General features: G+C 42.5%; 1 protein-coding gene across 1 annotated transcript in view; it reads left to right on the forward strand.

Annotated features, from left to right (window-relative positions):
• The first annotated feature begins 2,468 nt into the window (after positions 1-2,468).
• LOC144753533 (pancreatic triacylglycerol lipase-like) overlaps positions 2,469-18,375 on the forward strand; it is a 163,946-nt gene continuing 148,039 nt past the window's right edge. The window contains exons 1-2 of the mRNA XM_078641188.1: positions 2,469-2,498; positions 4,683-4,731. Coding sequence (XP_078497314.1) covers positions 4,683-4,731 — 49 coding nt within the window. The 5' untranslated portion in view covers positions 2,469-2,498. The remainder of the gene's footprint in view (positions 2,499-4,682; positions 4,732-18,375) is intronic.

Here is an 18,375-nt window from a genome sequence, read left to right on the forward strand (position 1 = left end):
ATTTACACTGGAGATAACTAAGGCCAATATGAAGTGAAGGTTATTGTCAATGATTAGATGAAGATAAATCCTGTGTATGAACCTAACCTTTGGTCAAGCTGCTGATCAAAGGACAACAGCATTAAATCTGCCTGAGATGTTTGCTAGCGAAGGGGGTGTGGGGGGAGGTGTTGGGGAGGAATCCATTTTTAAAGGTTGATGTTTTAACTCAAGGCTCGCTATTTACATACCATTTTAATACTTGAGACTCCCCATTACTCCTAATTTATTGGAGGTAAATTCATCTCCTTCACCAATAATTTACCACCAGAATTCCTTCCTTAGGTGCCGCTTCTGTTGGTTTTCAACACAGTGCATTAATTTGAAGCTAGTTGTGATCCCTGGTGCCCCCAGTTTTCTTGGGCTATTTTTTGGAAATATTTTACTTTTGGGGGGAAGCTGGTATTTGTAACTTCAGTGTCTACAATGTCATGATTACACCGCATAATGTATAAAGTGCAATAAACAAAGAAAGTTCATGAGATAAAAGATGTTGAATAGTGTTTAAGGATCCTTAGAGCAACGGAGTAGGGAAAAAGGTTGTATGAAGGTACAACACTGGTAAAAAACATTGCATGCCTTTAAAACACATTTGTTACCTCGCATTTGTTTAGCACGCGTATGCTTTTACCTCGCATGCCATTACCACGCACTACTCGGGTAAGTTTAAATATATATGTGTTTATATGTACTAGGAGCTTAAGTCTTTCGTCCAGAATTACAGGATGTTGACCGCCATGCGGGACTCTAACCTGGTTCTCTAGTTCCAAAGTGGGCAAGTCTGGCCGGTGGCTCTTTACTTTGTAGAGCTGGAACCTGTTAAAACTGAAAAATTACGCAGAAAGGAGAAAACAGCGGAGGAGCAACCGAAACACAAAAATAAGGTTTGACATACTAAATCTGACATGTAAGTGCCACTCTAATCAGCTCACATGCTTCATGTAATCTGTGTATCAACAGTTATAACGTGTTTGCATATTTCTGGCTTCCAGGTATGTCCTTTCATAGAATTGTAATTAACAGTTTTTCTGTACCTTTAGAAGGATGAAAGGCAGAGGTGATTTCATCGGACGTGAAACCTGTAACCAAGAGCCTACATGCACATTTTAGCGGTAAACAGTTATGACACTCGGGCATATTTACAAGCCCCTATCGCCACAGGAACGTCACTTTTAGTGACATTCCTGGGTTGATATGGGCTTCGCATTATTTACAAGGCAGCGTTAAGCCACTTACCGTGGCTGAACGCTGCCTTGTAATTAAGGCACCCTTTCAACATCACTCAGTGTGAAAGGGGCAGGCAATTGGTGGTGTTGTGGGCGTCCACTGCAACACCCATTTATTTTGGCGCTGCCCCAAATTTACAAGGGCAGCGTAAATATGGGGCAGTGGCAGAATTAAGACCAGAGAAAACCTGGACTTATACAGGCGCCTCGTTTTTGCTGTTTCTATGTGTGCTGCACAACAAAAGGACATTGATTGTTTGCATGCAGGAATGTGACCCTTACTGCCCATAAACAATCAATAAGAAATATATGTTTTGCAACTTCTATGTGTGCTGCATTAAGCCGCACACATAGAAGTTTCAAAATGCCATTTTCGATTTTTATGTACAGGAAGGGACACCTTCCTGCACATAAACAGGGCCGGCTCTAGGCTCACGGAGGCCCTGAGCAGGGAGTGTAGGTAGGGGGCCTGAGGCCGCCAAATCCCTGCCAGGGGCCGCCACGCAAATATGTATCTAAGGATATATATTGGCGTGGCGGCCCCTGGGGTCTGGCGGCCCTGTGCAGGTGCACAGCTTGCACATGCCTTAGGCCAGCCCTGACATAAACAATCCACCCCTACAACGCAGGCACCCTTGCACTATGGTGCAAGGGTGTCTGCGTTGGCAGTTGGCAGCTAAAATTAGCGCCAGCACTGGAGGAAACCAGGGCTGCTCCATATGGTAAATACGGTGCAGCCCTGCATTTAGTAAGCGGCAGAGTGCGGCAATAAGCCAAGTTGTCTAACGCTGCACTCCGCCACTTCCTAGTAAATATACACTTCAGTTGGCAAGATAACTCCGTGAGTTAAACGCTCACTGCTGACGACTCTTCTGAACTGTATTTCTTTGCTGTCTGACAACCACTCCTTGGTTTGTATTTTGGCGTCCATCTGATGCTGTGCTTTCTCCCGTGCTCGGAGACAATTTCACACCTGGCAAACAATATAAGTGGGTGTTTCACGTCAGCAGACCTCTTGTCTGATAACCGACAGTGCACCACACTAATGTACGTTTCTGTTTGAGTAACATCATATACGTTCGAAATGATGGAAACGACACTTTACCCTCTTACCAAAGGTCCGCAAACGCACCCAGTTGCTCTGAAGCCGCCTCCTCCCCAGGGCCCTCTATTTAAGCACAGCAGCCCAGGCTGCAAGAACTCAGAAGCGGCTGGGACGCAGAAGGAGCGAAGGTAAGCGGGCATTTCTGGGCGCAGCATCACTGCGCGCCGGACTGACAAGACGTCGCAGACATGTCAATTGTCCGATGTCTGTGCGGGCGATCCGGCGCCGATCTACACATTTTGGAGCTTATTTACAAGACCCTTGCGCCGCCGGTGCGTCACTTTTAATATGGGAAAAAGTGACGTACTGGCAGCGGAAGTACCAGTCCCAACGTTGATTGAGGGCGGTTCAGGTGACCTGCATATTAGTATAATACCGAGTTTTCGTTTTTTAGCGCAACAAAAGTGATGAGACGGGAGGCATATTCAACAGCATAGCACAGCTGTGGACTACTTTCACACTCACTCAAAGAGAGGGTGACAGAAGCTGAGGTCGACAGTCAAAGAACACGCCTGTGCCGTGTCACAGAACATGCAACTGCACTTGTAGACACCGTCATCACCCCGTATGTAAAATCTGCGGAGTATGCTCCAGTAATCGGAGGACGCGTGCAGCTCTGGAATTTGTAATCTGTAACAGTGACTAGCAGCGCCATCTCTTCCAGGGCCCTGCTGTATTGTAGCATAGTGTTTCTTTATGTTTCGGAGGACAGAGAGGGGTCGGGCTAGCTTGCATTTACAGTTCTAAGCCAGACCGAACCAGACCACGTGACAACTGGGAAGAATAAGGCGTTATCAGGCCCCATCCAGGCATTACCGTCTGACTCACAGTAGCTCTGAAATTGACACAGTGAAATGTACGGTCTCAGGATGGTGAGAATGCAATCTAGAGCCAATCAAAATCACGTATAGTCGCCCCACCAGCCGCTTCTATGGCATGCTGAGATCACCCCGACTTGCGAAGAGATCTCTGCAGTTGTTGTGCAAGTGAAAGTGACTTCATTTGGTGACTTGTCTCCTGAGGCCGTGCCTTTTCTTTTATGCAAGACAAATCAATAGTTGTTGCCACTTTTTGAATATTGATGTTTTGTGTGAATAATTTGGTACATCATTGGGTGCACTTTATATCAATGTGTGTTAAAATGTCAGCATGTGTTAGTTAGATAGTCCTCAGAATGTGTCGCCTAATTTGCATTTAATTCTGTTACATAATTTATCTTTCCTTGACACATTATTCAGTCTTTTTTTGCTGCACAATATTGACACTATTATTCGAACGTTGCTACTTCACGGACACTTATTTCAAGTATTCCTATCCAAAAATACATTATCTCTAGCACAAGTACCTGACATTTGTTTTCCCTCCATAAAGATGCTTCTAAATGTTAATTCTGCAAAATACATGTAATATATTTCTGTTTTTTTTCTGTTTAAATTTGTTTTATTGAATTTTTGGGTGTTTCATAAGTCAGGTCTTACATCAGACAACATAAGTAGATTTACACATTTGGACACTGCTGCGCCAATTTACAGAGCAATCAAAATTCGACCAATCTTTACAGAGCAATGTCTAGTGCGCACATAATAGTTGTGATGCCTAGGTAATTTGAGCGTAAACATTATGCAACATAACATTGATGTAAAAAAGAAAACAGAACATTTTTCCTCCTTCCTTTTCTTGATTAAATAAGATAGTAAACCATATCAACACATTTATACGTCACCATTGTATTCCGCCACCTCACGTGCTGAGAAGGGTTGTTATTGTACCGAGGTGTACCGGAGTGAGGATGGTGGCTCATTTAGGAGCCACATGTGTTGTAAATTAACATTTTTGTTTGGTCAGTCATTTTAAAGTGCTATTTTGCTCATGTGAAATCCTACTTTTTCCTTTTTCAGCAAAATTACATTGTGTCAGTAATGTGTAGCTTTTGCACAGTTGTACTGTAATGAATAATAATTGGAAAACAGTTTAGAATAAGACACAGACGTGCCAAATGTACAATTACATGAATCATTCTTTCTTGATGGAGCAAAACACATGGACATTTTAAGACGGATCAGAATCACACATCCGTAAAATGTCTGCCTGTCCAGAGAGGATAAACAATCAAAATCTAGTAAACAGTGGGAACTGACAACCAAGTAAGGTTTATGGTCTGTTAGACTGACTACTGGAAATGGCTAGCATTATGGACTGAGAACGTAATGTTTTGAAAGCTTGCTCTGTGAGGAGTAATATTAAAACACATTTAAAATATCAGAGAAACGCACTCATTGGTATCTTTTCTCTTAATCTCTTTCTCTCACTAGATGCTGCGAATCTGGGCCATTTCTCTGTTTCTGCTCGGAGTAGTGAAGGGTGAGACTTAGCAGCTGCTACTTTAGTCTTATTGAGCTCTTAATTTCTTACAACCATTTGGCAATAATAATAATTTCAGTAAACCTTTGCCTACAGTTTAATGATACAATGCATTTCAGTGACGTAAGTACAGCGCCCAGGTTTAGTTACAGAATGTACTGAGAAGCATGAATTAGAAAAAAAATCAAAACATATGAGCATGCGTAGTAGAATGATGGGAACTGGCCAACATATGAATGGCTACTATCACCTCTACGGACCTCTTTCTCATCCCAGTCCTTACTTAGGCGAATCCCACACCTGAGAGAGGAAAATCACACTTTCAAATGTTGTGGGTGGAAGTCCCACAGTCCAGTGTTTAGTGCCATGAAAGGGGACCGGCGTTCCCAGAATCCTCTGGCTTTCTCCCGCCTCCAGTAGGGAAAGGTGCTTCAATAAAAGCGATTGCTGGGATCCGTTCCTCACTTCTGCCCAAACTAGTACACCCTTTACTGGGTTCAGGGAGATTCAGGGGTGGAATGGCGGATGCATCATTTGGGATTCTCACTTGGCTGGGCATGGAATCGAAGCTCTGGTGCAGCGGTGACACTTGAAGTTGATTTCATTATTGGGACATTCATTTGCCATTCACGGGGATTTTGAGAGTGAAGATGGGGGCTTGTCTTTTGTGTTTGGTCATCTGCTTTGCCCCTGTGCTGTACTGGCCTATTTGATGTCAATGGACACAGATTGTGTTTGTGATTCCTGTATGGTTTCTGGTCTCTCTGAAGACCTCTTGGTGGTTTGATATGCCTTTTAAGTAATAAGTAGGATGAGGGAGAGGAACATAAAGGTAATGTTCCCCTTTACCTTAAATAATCTTGATTACTCTTAGACCTACTATTTCTCGTCACAGACCTCATGGCTTTTCGGCCCACCATCTGCTGTCCGGCCTGCAGAAGTGGCTTGAAAAGTTCAGGAGTGTGATAAAATTGCTAGCCCCTTTTGCGGTACCCTGACTAGTTGGACTTGGCTTGCAGTCTCAGTAATTCAAACTGTTGTGTCCCTGCCTTCGTGGTGGATCCACCACATAAGTAAAGATTGTGACAAGAAAGAGTAGGGCTAAGACTATTGGGGATTGCAATACGTGATCAGGGCAGAAGTAGTCACACCCCGTCCTGCAACATAAGGAGCCTGTGCACCATCATTTTAACTACTTCTGGCACCTGTATTCCACGTTTACTTAGTGCTCTCATGTTTTTATGTATCTGTAGTCCTCTATATAAAGTGCCCTGGTGCACAAGTGGCTAGGGCTGTGCTTTATAAAAACCAGAAAATAATAATTAGCTCTTCAGTGATAGATCATGTTTTTTTTATAACCAAAGCTATATAGACTATATTATCCTAGTGGGCTCCATTCAGTCTGAGTCTGGGCACTTCAGAACTTGGTTGGCCTATAGATTATATGAAGGACTTTAACCCCACAGTATTTTGCTGTGTACCTGTGGCAAAAATGTGTTTTCAGACGTAGAGAATGATTTAGAGATTGACAGAGAAGGTATTCTGTGACATCGGTGGTGGAGTATCTTCTCTGCCAAACTCTTGATCTGCCTGTCTGACTTAGCGGTTGGCAGACAAACAGGTTTATGACAACGGAGTAAACATTACTCTGTCGGCGCAAGCCTTCCGCCAATAGCCCGAGGGAGTAGAGGCCATCAGAAGTAATCCATTCGACCCTCTGCCCTATTTAAAGTGGGCAGTTGGCTGGCTGTTTTTGTCTATTCCTGACCGCCAGGTATATCCTGAGTCAGTGGTGCATATATGAGTTCTTTTGAGTTCAGATGCTGAAGTCAATGGTGACTAGGGTTCCATTTTCTGGTGTCAGGCCATCATCCACTTCAGGTGAAATGCCATTTTAGGAACCAATTGCTTTTAACTCTTTAAATGGCGGAAAAAGGAAAAAAGAAAGAAAATCTGCTAGAACAAAAAGCCAAGGCAGTTTCAGTACTACAGAACGCAAGAGGGAACAGCCCACCACCGGCAATCCATCCACTATTCAATACAGGTAAACAACCGAACCCCAAAGATGACGGCAATTACTGGCGCGGTCTAACAGACACATTAAACAAACAGAAGAAAAACTGACCATCCAAAAAACACGAAAAGGAAAACAGTCAGGAGATCCTCCATCTATTGTCCTGGAATATAGCCGGGTCCAGGAAGTGGCTGGAAGATGGCCTACCCCTCCCCCCCCTCACAAGTGGACTGCATGGGATATCATCGCCCTTCAAGAAACTTGGGCACTTGAGGGGCTACCTCTTGTTGGGTATACACATTTGAGCATTCCTGCGACAAAAAATTTCACCTACGGCCGACCAAAAGGGGGACTATCAGTTTATATCTCGTCGCAAATCAGCATCAAATCAGAACAAATAGCACCGCAAGGGCCAAACACGCAATTAATAAAACTATCTCTACCTGGGAGAGCAGTCCCGGTACTATTGGTTAATTTCTACGCACCTCCAAAGGTGAAAGAGAAACAAGCTGAGCTGGATGAGCTAGTAACCACAATTAGGGACATCCGAAATAACAATCCCACCTGGGAAGTCATCCTAACAGGTGACTTTAACTCAAATGTAATCTTTACACCAGAGAAGGATGAGATGCTAAGTGCTGCCAATGAATTCTGGAATGTTAAACCACAAAGCAAGCTTAAAACAGAGCGCTTCGATCCAATCGGTCAACAATTAGTAACAACCATGGAATTTCTTGGGCTGCGGTTCCTCAACGGAAGAACTCCAGGTGATAACCCACCGCAGTACACCCATTTAGGAACCTTGACCACCTCAAGACTCAATTACACAGCAGTCTCACTTCCATTACTGCAATTCGTCCAGCAATTTTCAATTGAATACACATCAAAAAGTGATCATTCATACCAACACACTTACTTTATCCTAAACCTCACCAAACATCATAGCTTCAAGTCAGTGGGAGATAGCTCCTCTACCACTAACCTGAAACGACTCAATTGGACAATGGCCAACATCGATGAGTTGCAGGCAAATGTGCAGAGACAAAAATGGAAAGTGAGACAACTACAGACAACCAAATACAAAAATGGGAGGACTTTACGAAAAAGTTAACAACAACTAAGTACATCACAAAAAAAAAAGGCCCCCAACTCATAAAATTTTACTGCCAAAGAACCTGGTAAAACTCAAAACAGAAATAAGGAGAAACGCCAGAGCATTAAAAAAGACAACCACGTCCCCAAAAGACTGGGCTCAAAGACAGAACCTTAAGAAAGAGTACAAAAAGAAAATGTGGGAACACAAAAGATCTCTGAAGAATGACTTTTGGGCAAGACTACTCTGCACGACAAAGAACACCAACTCAAACGCATTCTGGAGGATCATAAACAGTTTAAACCATCCCTCAAACCCAATAACATCTAACGTCCAAGAAGCGAATTGGGCCGCGCTATTAACACAAAGGTTGTCGCAAGTAACACCTGACCAGCCCAACACAGAAGCAAACCAACAAAATACCAACAAAGGGGACAAACAAAGAAAAGCGAGCACCATTTCCAGTGGCGAACTCAAAATTTGTCGCAGGCAGACACAACACCCGAAGAAAGAACGCAGAGTAAACCAATCATCAGAGGGGGATCTCCTTATAACAAGTCTTTATTGTGACACGGTTCAGCCACGGGAGATGAAGGAGACAACAAACAAGCCCAAACACCCAAGGTTTTGCGAAGAGGACATAAGGAAAATTCTAAGCAATACTCGCGGCAGTGGAGCTCCAGGGCCGAACGGGATACCACCGATAATCTTTAAAACTGATCCGGACTTTTGGAGTCGAAGATTAAAAAAACTATTTGACGAGATAGAAAGGGTAAATCAAATTCCATCAAGCTGGCAGGGTTCCATAATCTCACCCATCTTCAAAGGAGGAGACAGAACATCCCCAGCAAATTACAGACTGATCGCCCTCCTGGATGTGGAGGCGAAGTACTTTGCATCCCTAATCCTGGAAGACCTAACAAACTGGTCTGATGCCACAAAGAGAATACCGCCCAATCAAACAGGCTTCAGGAAAGGGACCGGGACGATGACAAACATCCTGTCTCTCTCAGTGTTAGCCGACAAATACCTACGGAAAAAACAGCCCCTCCACCTATGTTTCATCGACTTAAAGGCGGCTTTCGATAGCGTAGATCGTAACATCTTATGGAGAAAACTGCGCAGTTGGAACATCCCGGACAAAACACTGAGAGGAATCTTACTCCTTTATTCCAACACTTGGATGGAAGTAAAATTGGGGAACGGAACACGGCTCTCAAGAAAAATCAACACCAGTAAAGGCCTCAAGCAGGGCTGTGTACTGGCACCGCATCTTTTTAATCTTTTCATGGCAGACTTAGCCCCAACTCTAAACAAGATCTCATCCCACCCACCCAAACTAGAATCTTTATCCCTAACTCAGCTATCCTACGCGGACGACGTGGTATTGTTGACCCTAACGAAGATTGGCCTTCAAAGGTCACTAGTAGCGCTAGCGGAATTTATAACAAATAATAACCTGGAGATAAATACAACAAAAACAAAAACAATGGTCAACACCAGATGACGAGCAATCAACCCACACATCCAACTGGAGGGAACAAAAATAGAGGCCGTGACCAACTACAAGTGCTTGGGCTTCTACTTTGATAATCGACATAACCACCAGCAACAAAAGACATACATTGCCTAGAGAGAAAACTCACTGTCATTTGCTTTTAGGTCCTTGGCCAAAAAGCTTACGGGGCCATCATACAAACCTCTATTGGCAACGATAAAAGCAAAAGTGCTTCCCACCCTGTCATACGGCAGTGTGGGACTGCACGGGAAAGACGCGGAGCTGCTCAATAAAATGCAGACAGCCATCTTTAAATCCACCTTCCAAATTCAACGGGGAGCTTCACCAGCTCAGACGAGATTAGAATTTGGAATAATAAATGAATTAGTGGGAAGAAAGTACGCAAACATAAAGTACTGGTACAGCTTGAAACAGAACATGGCATCCTCAAAACTGCACCAAGCATTGAGGGAAGAAATAAAAGATGATGTTAAATCCCCACACAACCAGTACCTCGAGAAGGCCATAACCGAGACTGGAACAAGAAATCTCTGGGAACTCAATCTGCCTTACCCAGCATTCAAACAAGCTATAAACAAGTCAACAAAATTCCATTCTCTACTACTTGACAAAGCCACGTTCAGCACGAGAAAACACGCTTGGATGGTCATATCAAACTACAAAACTCTCACTGCAGCCCCATACCTAAAAATTACATTTCCAGCTTACAGAAAACAAAAATTAATGGGGCTCCGTCTGGGAAATCTTCCATCAAACATGGACCAACCAATTTGGGTGCATGACGGACCCAAAATCTGTAGACTATGTGGGAGCAGCAAGGAGGACTTTATCCATCTAGTTTGAATCTGCCCGAATTTAGCCCAAGCGCGAGCAGTCTTCCTAAAAAAGGCAATGAACGAATGAGGCATAAGAATGTGTAGATCGGCGATTATGTCAACTTTGAACCCAACAGAAACCTGTTTGAACTGTTTAATATTAAAGTTCCTCGTGGCTCACGCCCAAGCGTTAAAACAGAACCAGGCACCCTGCCCACATAAGGACAACAAAACTGCGGTAGTTTTGTGAGAGGGGTCTTTTGAACCTAATAACATGTAAATATCAGAACTCCTGGAACTATAAACTAAATGGATTGCTTAACTGTTTTTAAACAACAAAGTTTTGCACTAGACTCAGAATGTTTTAGAATGAATTAATAGAGAATTTATCCATACAAAAGGAAATTTTTAAGGAGTAGTTAATTGTATAAAATGTATTGTTATGGTTTTAATTAACTGAAACAATAAAAAAAGTTCACTTTAAAAAAACTCTTTAAATGAGACAGATGCAACAGGTTACCAGGAGATATTTCAGGGCCTCTTTTCTCCAAACCTACTGGTCACGGCTGAACTTTTCTAGTGGCAGGGGTGTATTTACTGAATCGGGTACACTCACTGAAACAAAAGGCTTCAGCAATTGCTGAGTGAAACTGGAGAGAGTTGGGGTTCAACTACAACTTTAATTACAATATATGTATAACCATAGACCTTAGAATGTGACGGTTCATAGATTTTCAAAGTCAGGATGGTCCCATCAGCTAGCTGAATTAGACCTCAAAGGTGGTGTGTTAAGATAGACAACATCCGTGTCCCTCTTGAACTGCGAAAGACTTGATAAGAGCAGGCAGAGCAGTGGGTTGGGAATCAAGTTGACATGCATACTGGACAGGTAATTTTGCAACTTTGTGACCCAGATGATGTGGTCTTTGGTGGATTTATCTTCGGGCTTGCTGGGTTGTGGAGGTCTTATGACTCTTGGGTATTTCTGGGCTATTGTGGAGTCCTCCACACATATTCTATAGTTTGACCTTTTGCAAACCTTGCTAGGATCAGGTCAGCCCTTTGCCTGCAGGCAAGTAGACTCTCCTACTTTCCCTAGTTTTCATCAAGTTGTACAAAGGAATCCTTCTTGGATCCAGACTACAGTGAGAGCAGTAACCCTGCAGAAGTTCAGCTCATGTCAGAATATTTGCTCCACACTACTGCATAGCTTCGTGTTAGTCCATATAACAGAGCTGCCAAGTTTTCAGGTTGCCTATGTGTGACATTTTCATGGTTTCAGTGTACATATATGAGTGATATTCTACAGCCAAATGTGCGACACTCCGAGTGACACTTTCTTGATAGTAAAACAAAGCAATGAAGACCATATAAAAGGAGTCAAACACAAGGAGATGATGGACGGAGTGGTGAAACTTTTCAGACACTCATGGGAACAGTCCAGCCCGAACTGTCAAACCAGGTCTTTCCTGGACCGGAAACAAGCAACCTGGGACTGGTTTCAGGCTAACAGTCCTCATCAGCCAGGCTAGCTTGAATCCAGTGGCAAAGTGAGCAAGGGACCCACGTCTCGGCATACCCTGCCAACTTAGGGCGAACAAAGCAAACACAAGGAGATGATGGATGGAGCGCTGAAACTTTTCAGATACTCACCCCCTGCCACAGATCTGGGTTGAATCCATCATTGTTCTTTAGCTCACTTCGCCACCCCAGAACAGATACAGCAATATGCAAATTAGTCTTGACACTGCACCTTATGGGAACAGTCCAGCCGGAATTGCCAAGCCATGTTTCCCCTGGCTGGAAACAAGCATCCTGGGACCATTCACGGGCTAACAGCCCTCATGAACCAGGCTAGCTTGAATCCAGTGGATGCTTGTTTCTGGTCCAGGGAAGACATGGCTTGGCAGAATAGATTGTGGCTGGCTACACCGAGAGTGCTTCCCCTCCATGACTGCATACCCCTCTTCTCATTGTGAGGTGCTGAACAGCTGAAGTGATCATATTTGCTGGCCACTGTGTTTTGGTCAGTGAGCCCGCTGCTGCTGTGGCTCTCTCCTGCACTCCGGTGCCTTGGATCCTCAACCTACGATCGATGTCATATCCTGTGCCTCGCCAATAGCATTATCCGTAATGAGAGGGTAACAAACTGAATAAGAGTACTGAGTAGTGCCGAGCAATATGCACTGTCCGTGCAGACCAGACCCTGTGCTTTGCTTACATCCTTACGTTAGAGGTGTTCTCACTGTTGGCCCTTTTCTTAAAAACATAAGCTAGGTCAGAGAGCACCCCAGCCGGTTTGCTGCATTATTCCAGTGAATATATACATAGATGCTATATGTATTAGAGGTGCTGTTTCTTATGCATTTGAACTTAATGATAATAAAAAGTCTCACATCTTTTCCAAAAAAGAAATAACAGTGACTCGACAATATATTGATTCTGTGTTATTTTGGTGTTATTTTTATATCTGATGTCCTATCCCACACCAGTTTCCAAAAGTAAGTCTGGACTCTTCGGCCTCTTTACCCGTGAGAGTCCAAGCCTTAAAAGAATGCATTCGGAAATTGAAACGAGCCTGCAGTAGCGCCTGGCTTCTCTGGTTCAACAAACAATGGAAATACTCTTTATACGAATAGCTTCATTGCCCTTGCGCCCCCCGACATGAAATGTGTGAAAAACAAGAATTGTTATGTAACCTTTACTGTTCCAATTCGTCTTCTCTGCAATGAAGTGTGACCCACCACAGTTTTCTGTAGTGGAACCAAGCTCCACCCGACTGAAGAGCCCAAACAGGGTGAAACCGGTCTTAGGTGCTTGTGTTCTGGTGCAGAGAAGACCTGGCTTGGCAGTTCGGGTGGACTGTCCCCATTGGAGCAGGGTCAAGGCTGATTTAGCAATCTTGGATAATCGCCACAGAAAAGATAGTCATCAGAGGTTGTTAGGTTTACTCCAAGATTGTTAATTCAGGTTTGACCATTTAAGCTACATTATTTTCACTATCTGACAATTCTACTGCATCTCGTGTTAAATGGAAAATTTCAGATTTTGCGATTCATTTGAACAAAATGCTTCCAGGTAGGCAGGTGCATTGAGCAAATGATTCAACTACAAATATGAGCCATAAAAAGGAGAGGAGCTGTCCTTGAATTGATTTCATCTCTAGCTGGTGCATCTCCATCAGATAAACATTGAACCCAAACCTTGGATATTGAACTAAATAATCAGCAAGATCAGGTGCAATAAAATTGGGACTTCGTGAAATTATTTGTATAACTGCCTCATAAACTCCAAATCAACCTGCTCAAAGTCCTTTCCATCAACTACTGTGACTTAAAGGTTTAGGTATTTATTTCCTCATGGTGAGAACACTTCAAAGAGAAGCATTTTACATAGAAACAACCCACGACAAAAAGAGCAAATATGCAGTTTTGGTGGCTGCATAAATGATTATGTGAATTGTGGTGGGGTGATGCATTCAACAAGAAACAGTAAGAGAGCAAAGTATACAAATAATGTATATACTTACACTGATTTCACAGGGGTCATAAATATGTAGGAAGGTAGGAGGGATAGTTAAGGTGGGGCAAAGTGGCTGCTCTGATGGGGTATTTTGACCATGGTACCTTTTTGAGGCAATTTTCGAAGCAATTGGGCGTAGTAAGTGTCAGCGTTGATGAGTCTCTAGATAAACAAGCATTTGCAATGCAATAGGTCTCGCCTTACTGAAAGTATGAGCTATTGGCGTTGCATTATTGTTCGCAACAGCAATAGCTCAAACTTTCAGTAATGCGAGACCTATTGCATTGCCAATGCTTGTTATGTATACTGTGGATCTCAGAAAAATAACACACTTTCTACATGAGCACGTTAGGAAACTGATTACGACTGGGATGGACAAAGGACTTCTGTGTGCTTTCCCGCCACTACCTCAATGTCCCAAGTTCTGAAGAAGATCATGAACAATCAGGCCCATATCATTCCAATGGCACTGAATTGGGTCAGGAGAATGTGGCGCCCAGAACTCCTGAGAATGAGTGCCTGTCCTCTTATCAGGTTCCTACTTCTGGAAGACATCCTGTCTCCACAGCAGGACAGAGCCCTCTACCTGAATTTACACGGCTGACACCCCCATGTGTGGAGATAGAACAGCGGCAAATGACATCCTTCAATTTGCCACCATGAAGTGGTGGATGTCCTCCTTAGACCTTATGAAATCCATTAATGCCGGGCGGTGGGTCACATTTGTAACTTGGTGCGGTGCCTGGAAAACAGCAAAGCTGTCGGACGTTCTTTTGTTTGTTTTATTTGTATTCCAGCATAACCTTTCCAGTGGGTATGGTCCGTATTCCTTTATTATAGTTATTGAAAAAATAAATTCTAAAAATATACTAAGGCATTGGAGCATACACATAGATGCACAATTTTAGTGCCCAAAAGCCAGATATGCACAATACACATCTACGAAACAAACAAAAGTACTGAATTCACAAATCTGTTGAGCTATGACTTCGATCTGCAAATAAAAATAGGTGTCCTCGAAGCCCTTCCCATGGGTTCATTCTTTACACCTAGCTTTTTTCCCCAAACATATAACAAATTCCGGAAAATTGCCACTGTTACATATTCATTTACTACCTCGACCATTTTGCAAAATCTTAGAACAGTGAGAGGAAGGTTCCTTTTTCTCTTTCGGTGTCTAGCACAGGTTAGATATAGTGTCAGACAGTAATGACGTATGCATTGTAAAGCTGGAGGGTGCACACTGCAGCCTAATCTGTATTCAGGGGTTCCACTTCGACAGATGTGCAGCAGAAGGGTTTGAAGGAGGTCCTGGTTCCTTTTATGCACCCACTACTGAATGTGGTGCCAACCCAAGAATTTCCCAGACTGGGATGTCACCACAACAATTTGCAATGTGTGAGCAGGCACAATTCCATACTCAACAGTGACTTTGGTTGCTGTCCAAACACTGAAAGCTTGTTATCTGATGAGCATATAGTTGCTTAGAGAACAAACAAATGAAAAATAAATAAATATATTATTTAAAGGATTGCATCCTTGACTTTGAGATGGTAAAGCTATGCAACAGTATGGTTCACGTAAGAGGCAAGGTTCTTAATTTTTAACAACGTAAACTTACATTTTTTTAAAGATTTACCAATATTAAAGACAATCATGTATTTATTATTCAAGGACAGGAAAATATTAGTCTTAAGATCACTGATTGCTTTGACAATAATCCAGGCTTCCATAAAAGACAAGTTGAAATCTCCATGCACTCCATTCGACAACTCAAATATGACAATGCATCGAAAAAGTAAAAATGTCAACTAAACCAGCTGTTGGATATTTTTACCGCTTCGCAAGATTAATCATTGCTTGTAATTTGCGCTGCATCTCTGTAACTTCTATCAACTGCTGGGAAACAGTTCAGTAACTATTCCGAACATATCAGATGAATGTTTGTTAAGTCTGTTTATTGCTCGACCTTTCAGAGGATGACACTAGCTCTTGTGGAAATATCACATAGTAAAACCTATTACCTCTGCAGGGCATTGTCTCTTATTTAAAACAAAAGCAAAAATAGGCTTTATGCAGTTTGTGATCGCAAGGAAATTTCTACCAAAAGACTGGATGTTAGGTCTACTACAAACGTAGTTACCATCACAGCGTTAAGGTTTTGTTAACAGGACATAATCTACTCACCCAAACTTGCTTGTAGTCGTTGTGTTTAGCGAAGTCTGAGAATGTCCCCGATGAGAGATAGTCATGCTGTGACTGCGAGGCAGAATGGGGGTGCCATCAGGTGTCAGGAAGGAAATCCGGGGTTGCTCTTTGAGGGAGGTAGCTACTGATACAAAAAAATAAACCTAGCAACAGCCGAAGGCAACGAGTGGTGCGATCGAGCAGCCCACCTCTATTTCCTTCTTTCATTTAGTTGCTTCCCTGTGAAATGGATCCAAAAAAGAAGAAGCCCGCGAGTGGTGCACGCCACAGCGAGACATGTGGTTTCAATTATTGCGTCCATGTCTGGGCACGATAATTGAAACCACATGGCAGCAGTGCGCGTAACAGACACCAAAAGGCCATGGGCGGAGCAATGCGCCCGCCTTTGGCCAATTGAATGCTGTCTTTGATAAAAAGACGCACACAAAGGCCAATAGCGTGGCCCAAAAGGAAAAGGACCTGCACAAGCGTGTGCGATTCCTATATCTGTTTTCAAACCCCCTACATGAGGTCTCTCGCTGCGCGACACTGATACGCACTGCAACGCTAGGCGCAAGACCTAAAAAGGTGTGATACAACAGTGGTCTTTAAAGTTGATTGGGGGAGTAAACCTGAGCCCAACTGTAAGTATTCCAGTGCTTGAACTCAAGTAGATTGACTGATCAGAAGCACAAATGGTGGGTAAGGGTTGAGAGACAGATAGCAGTGAACTGAGTAAACAAGTATAGTGAACTGAGTAAACAAGTATAGGGAGATTGAGTCCATGGGATAAGGAGGGGCTAGTGAATTTATGAAAGGCTAGCAGGTGGCTCTACCTTCTAATTTGCTGTTGTTTATTATCATTATGAGCTTTCTTATTTAGCTTTTCCAATAGATTCTCAATGCATGCATGCTAGGCAATCGAGACTCAATCAAATATGTGTTTTTGTGGAACTTTTAGCTGCAAAATACAGACTGCACTCCCTTACAGCCAGGCTCAATCCTCTATAAAAAAGTTTGTGTTTTCTTCCCAATAAGTCATTCTCAAGCTTAATATGCTTTGTTCAAAAATGTTATTAATAATGTTCTGATACCAGTTTAGGTAAACTACCACTCTTTAATCACTCCTGTGTTTCTGTGTTTCACAAAATCTTCGTCCCATTGCAGTATTTTTATTTCATATCCATCATAGATAAAATCCATAAAGTTTAAGAAAACACAATTCGTTTTATGCTGAGTTGGCGCTTGATCAGGAGATACTTCTGTGGAGAAAATCCATTAGGAGAAATGAACATTTAATAGATTAATCACATGCATCACATTGTATCCTTGAATTAATTATTGCTGCGGAATTCATTTATCACTTTACTTAGTGAAACATTAACATCATCAATCACTATTTTCATATGTATGCTCATAAACATTTACATATATCATTGTGAAGCTCCAGTACTTCACTGAGCTTTGAGTAAACTCAAGTGTAACGCATCATGTATATGTTTGCATTAATTATGCAAGTAATTAAATTAAACCCAACCACCTTATTGATTTAACTCATGTGTAAAGCATCATGGATCTGTTTGTATTCATTGTGCAAGTACTTTATTTAAACCCAACCGCCTTCTTGATTCAACACTAAAGGGTATGGGCACAGATAATAACAGCCCTTCACTATGCTGCTACCTACTACACCATGGTCCAACCAGGTTGATATTTTGAACTTTTGATAACTTTATTCATAGGGAGCTATGACAAATGAATTTCAATATTACAAATAAACCTACAATGTCCTATATCAAGTTTCATTGTGATTCATTCTCAAAATGTTTTTGAGCATTTTAAAGGGGGTGCTTCCCTCTCAGGATGGCTTAACGAGAATTGTACCTGCTGTTAGCATTCTAATACGTGGTTTCAACTATGTACCATCAGATGTCATCAGTGATGTAACCAGTGATGTACATTTTTATTTATTTATTTATTTATTTGCATAGCACAGCTAATACCCTAAGGCGTCTAGGCGCTTGTCATCCAACACCCTGCCAGCCATGAGATAAAAAGTGCTAAAAAATAAAAATATAGCAGAGGATATGCCTTAAAAAGCCAAGTCTTCAGCACCTTCCTGAAAGAGATCAGGTCAGGCGAGTTTTTAAGTCTGTGTGGCAGATGATTCCACAATCTGGAAGTGATGTTTAAAAAACTTTTGACACCTCAGTTAGAGAGTCGTGATTTGGAGACCTCCATCATCATATGTGAAGAGGATCGCAGCATTCTGGTTGGTGTGTATCAACAAAAGTGGTCAATCAGATATGCAGGGCCCTGGTTGTGCAGTGCCCTAAAGGCAATGCAAAGTGCCTTAAAATGAAACCGTTTTTTCACTGGAAGCCAGTATAGAGCATTGAGGGCCGCCTTTGTGGAAGAATATTTTTTGCCATCTGAAGAGTAAGCGGGTGGTCGTATTCTGTATAACCTGCAGTTTGACAAGAAGGGCTTTGTT

The sequence above is a fragment of the Lissotriton helveticus genome, chromosome 5_1 (genome assembly GCF_964261635.1).
Source record: "Lissotriton helveticus chromosome 5_1, aLisHel1.1, whole genome shotgun sequence".
NCBI classification, from domain to species: Eukaryota; Metazoa; Chordata; class Amphibia; order Caudata; family Salamandridae; genus Lissotriton; species Lissotriton helveticus.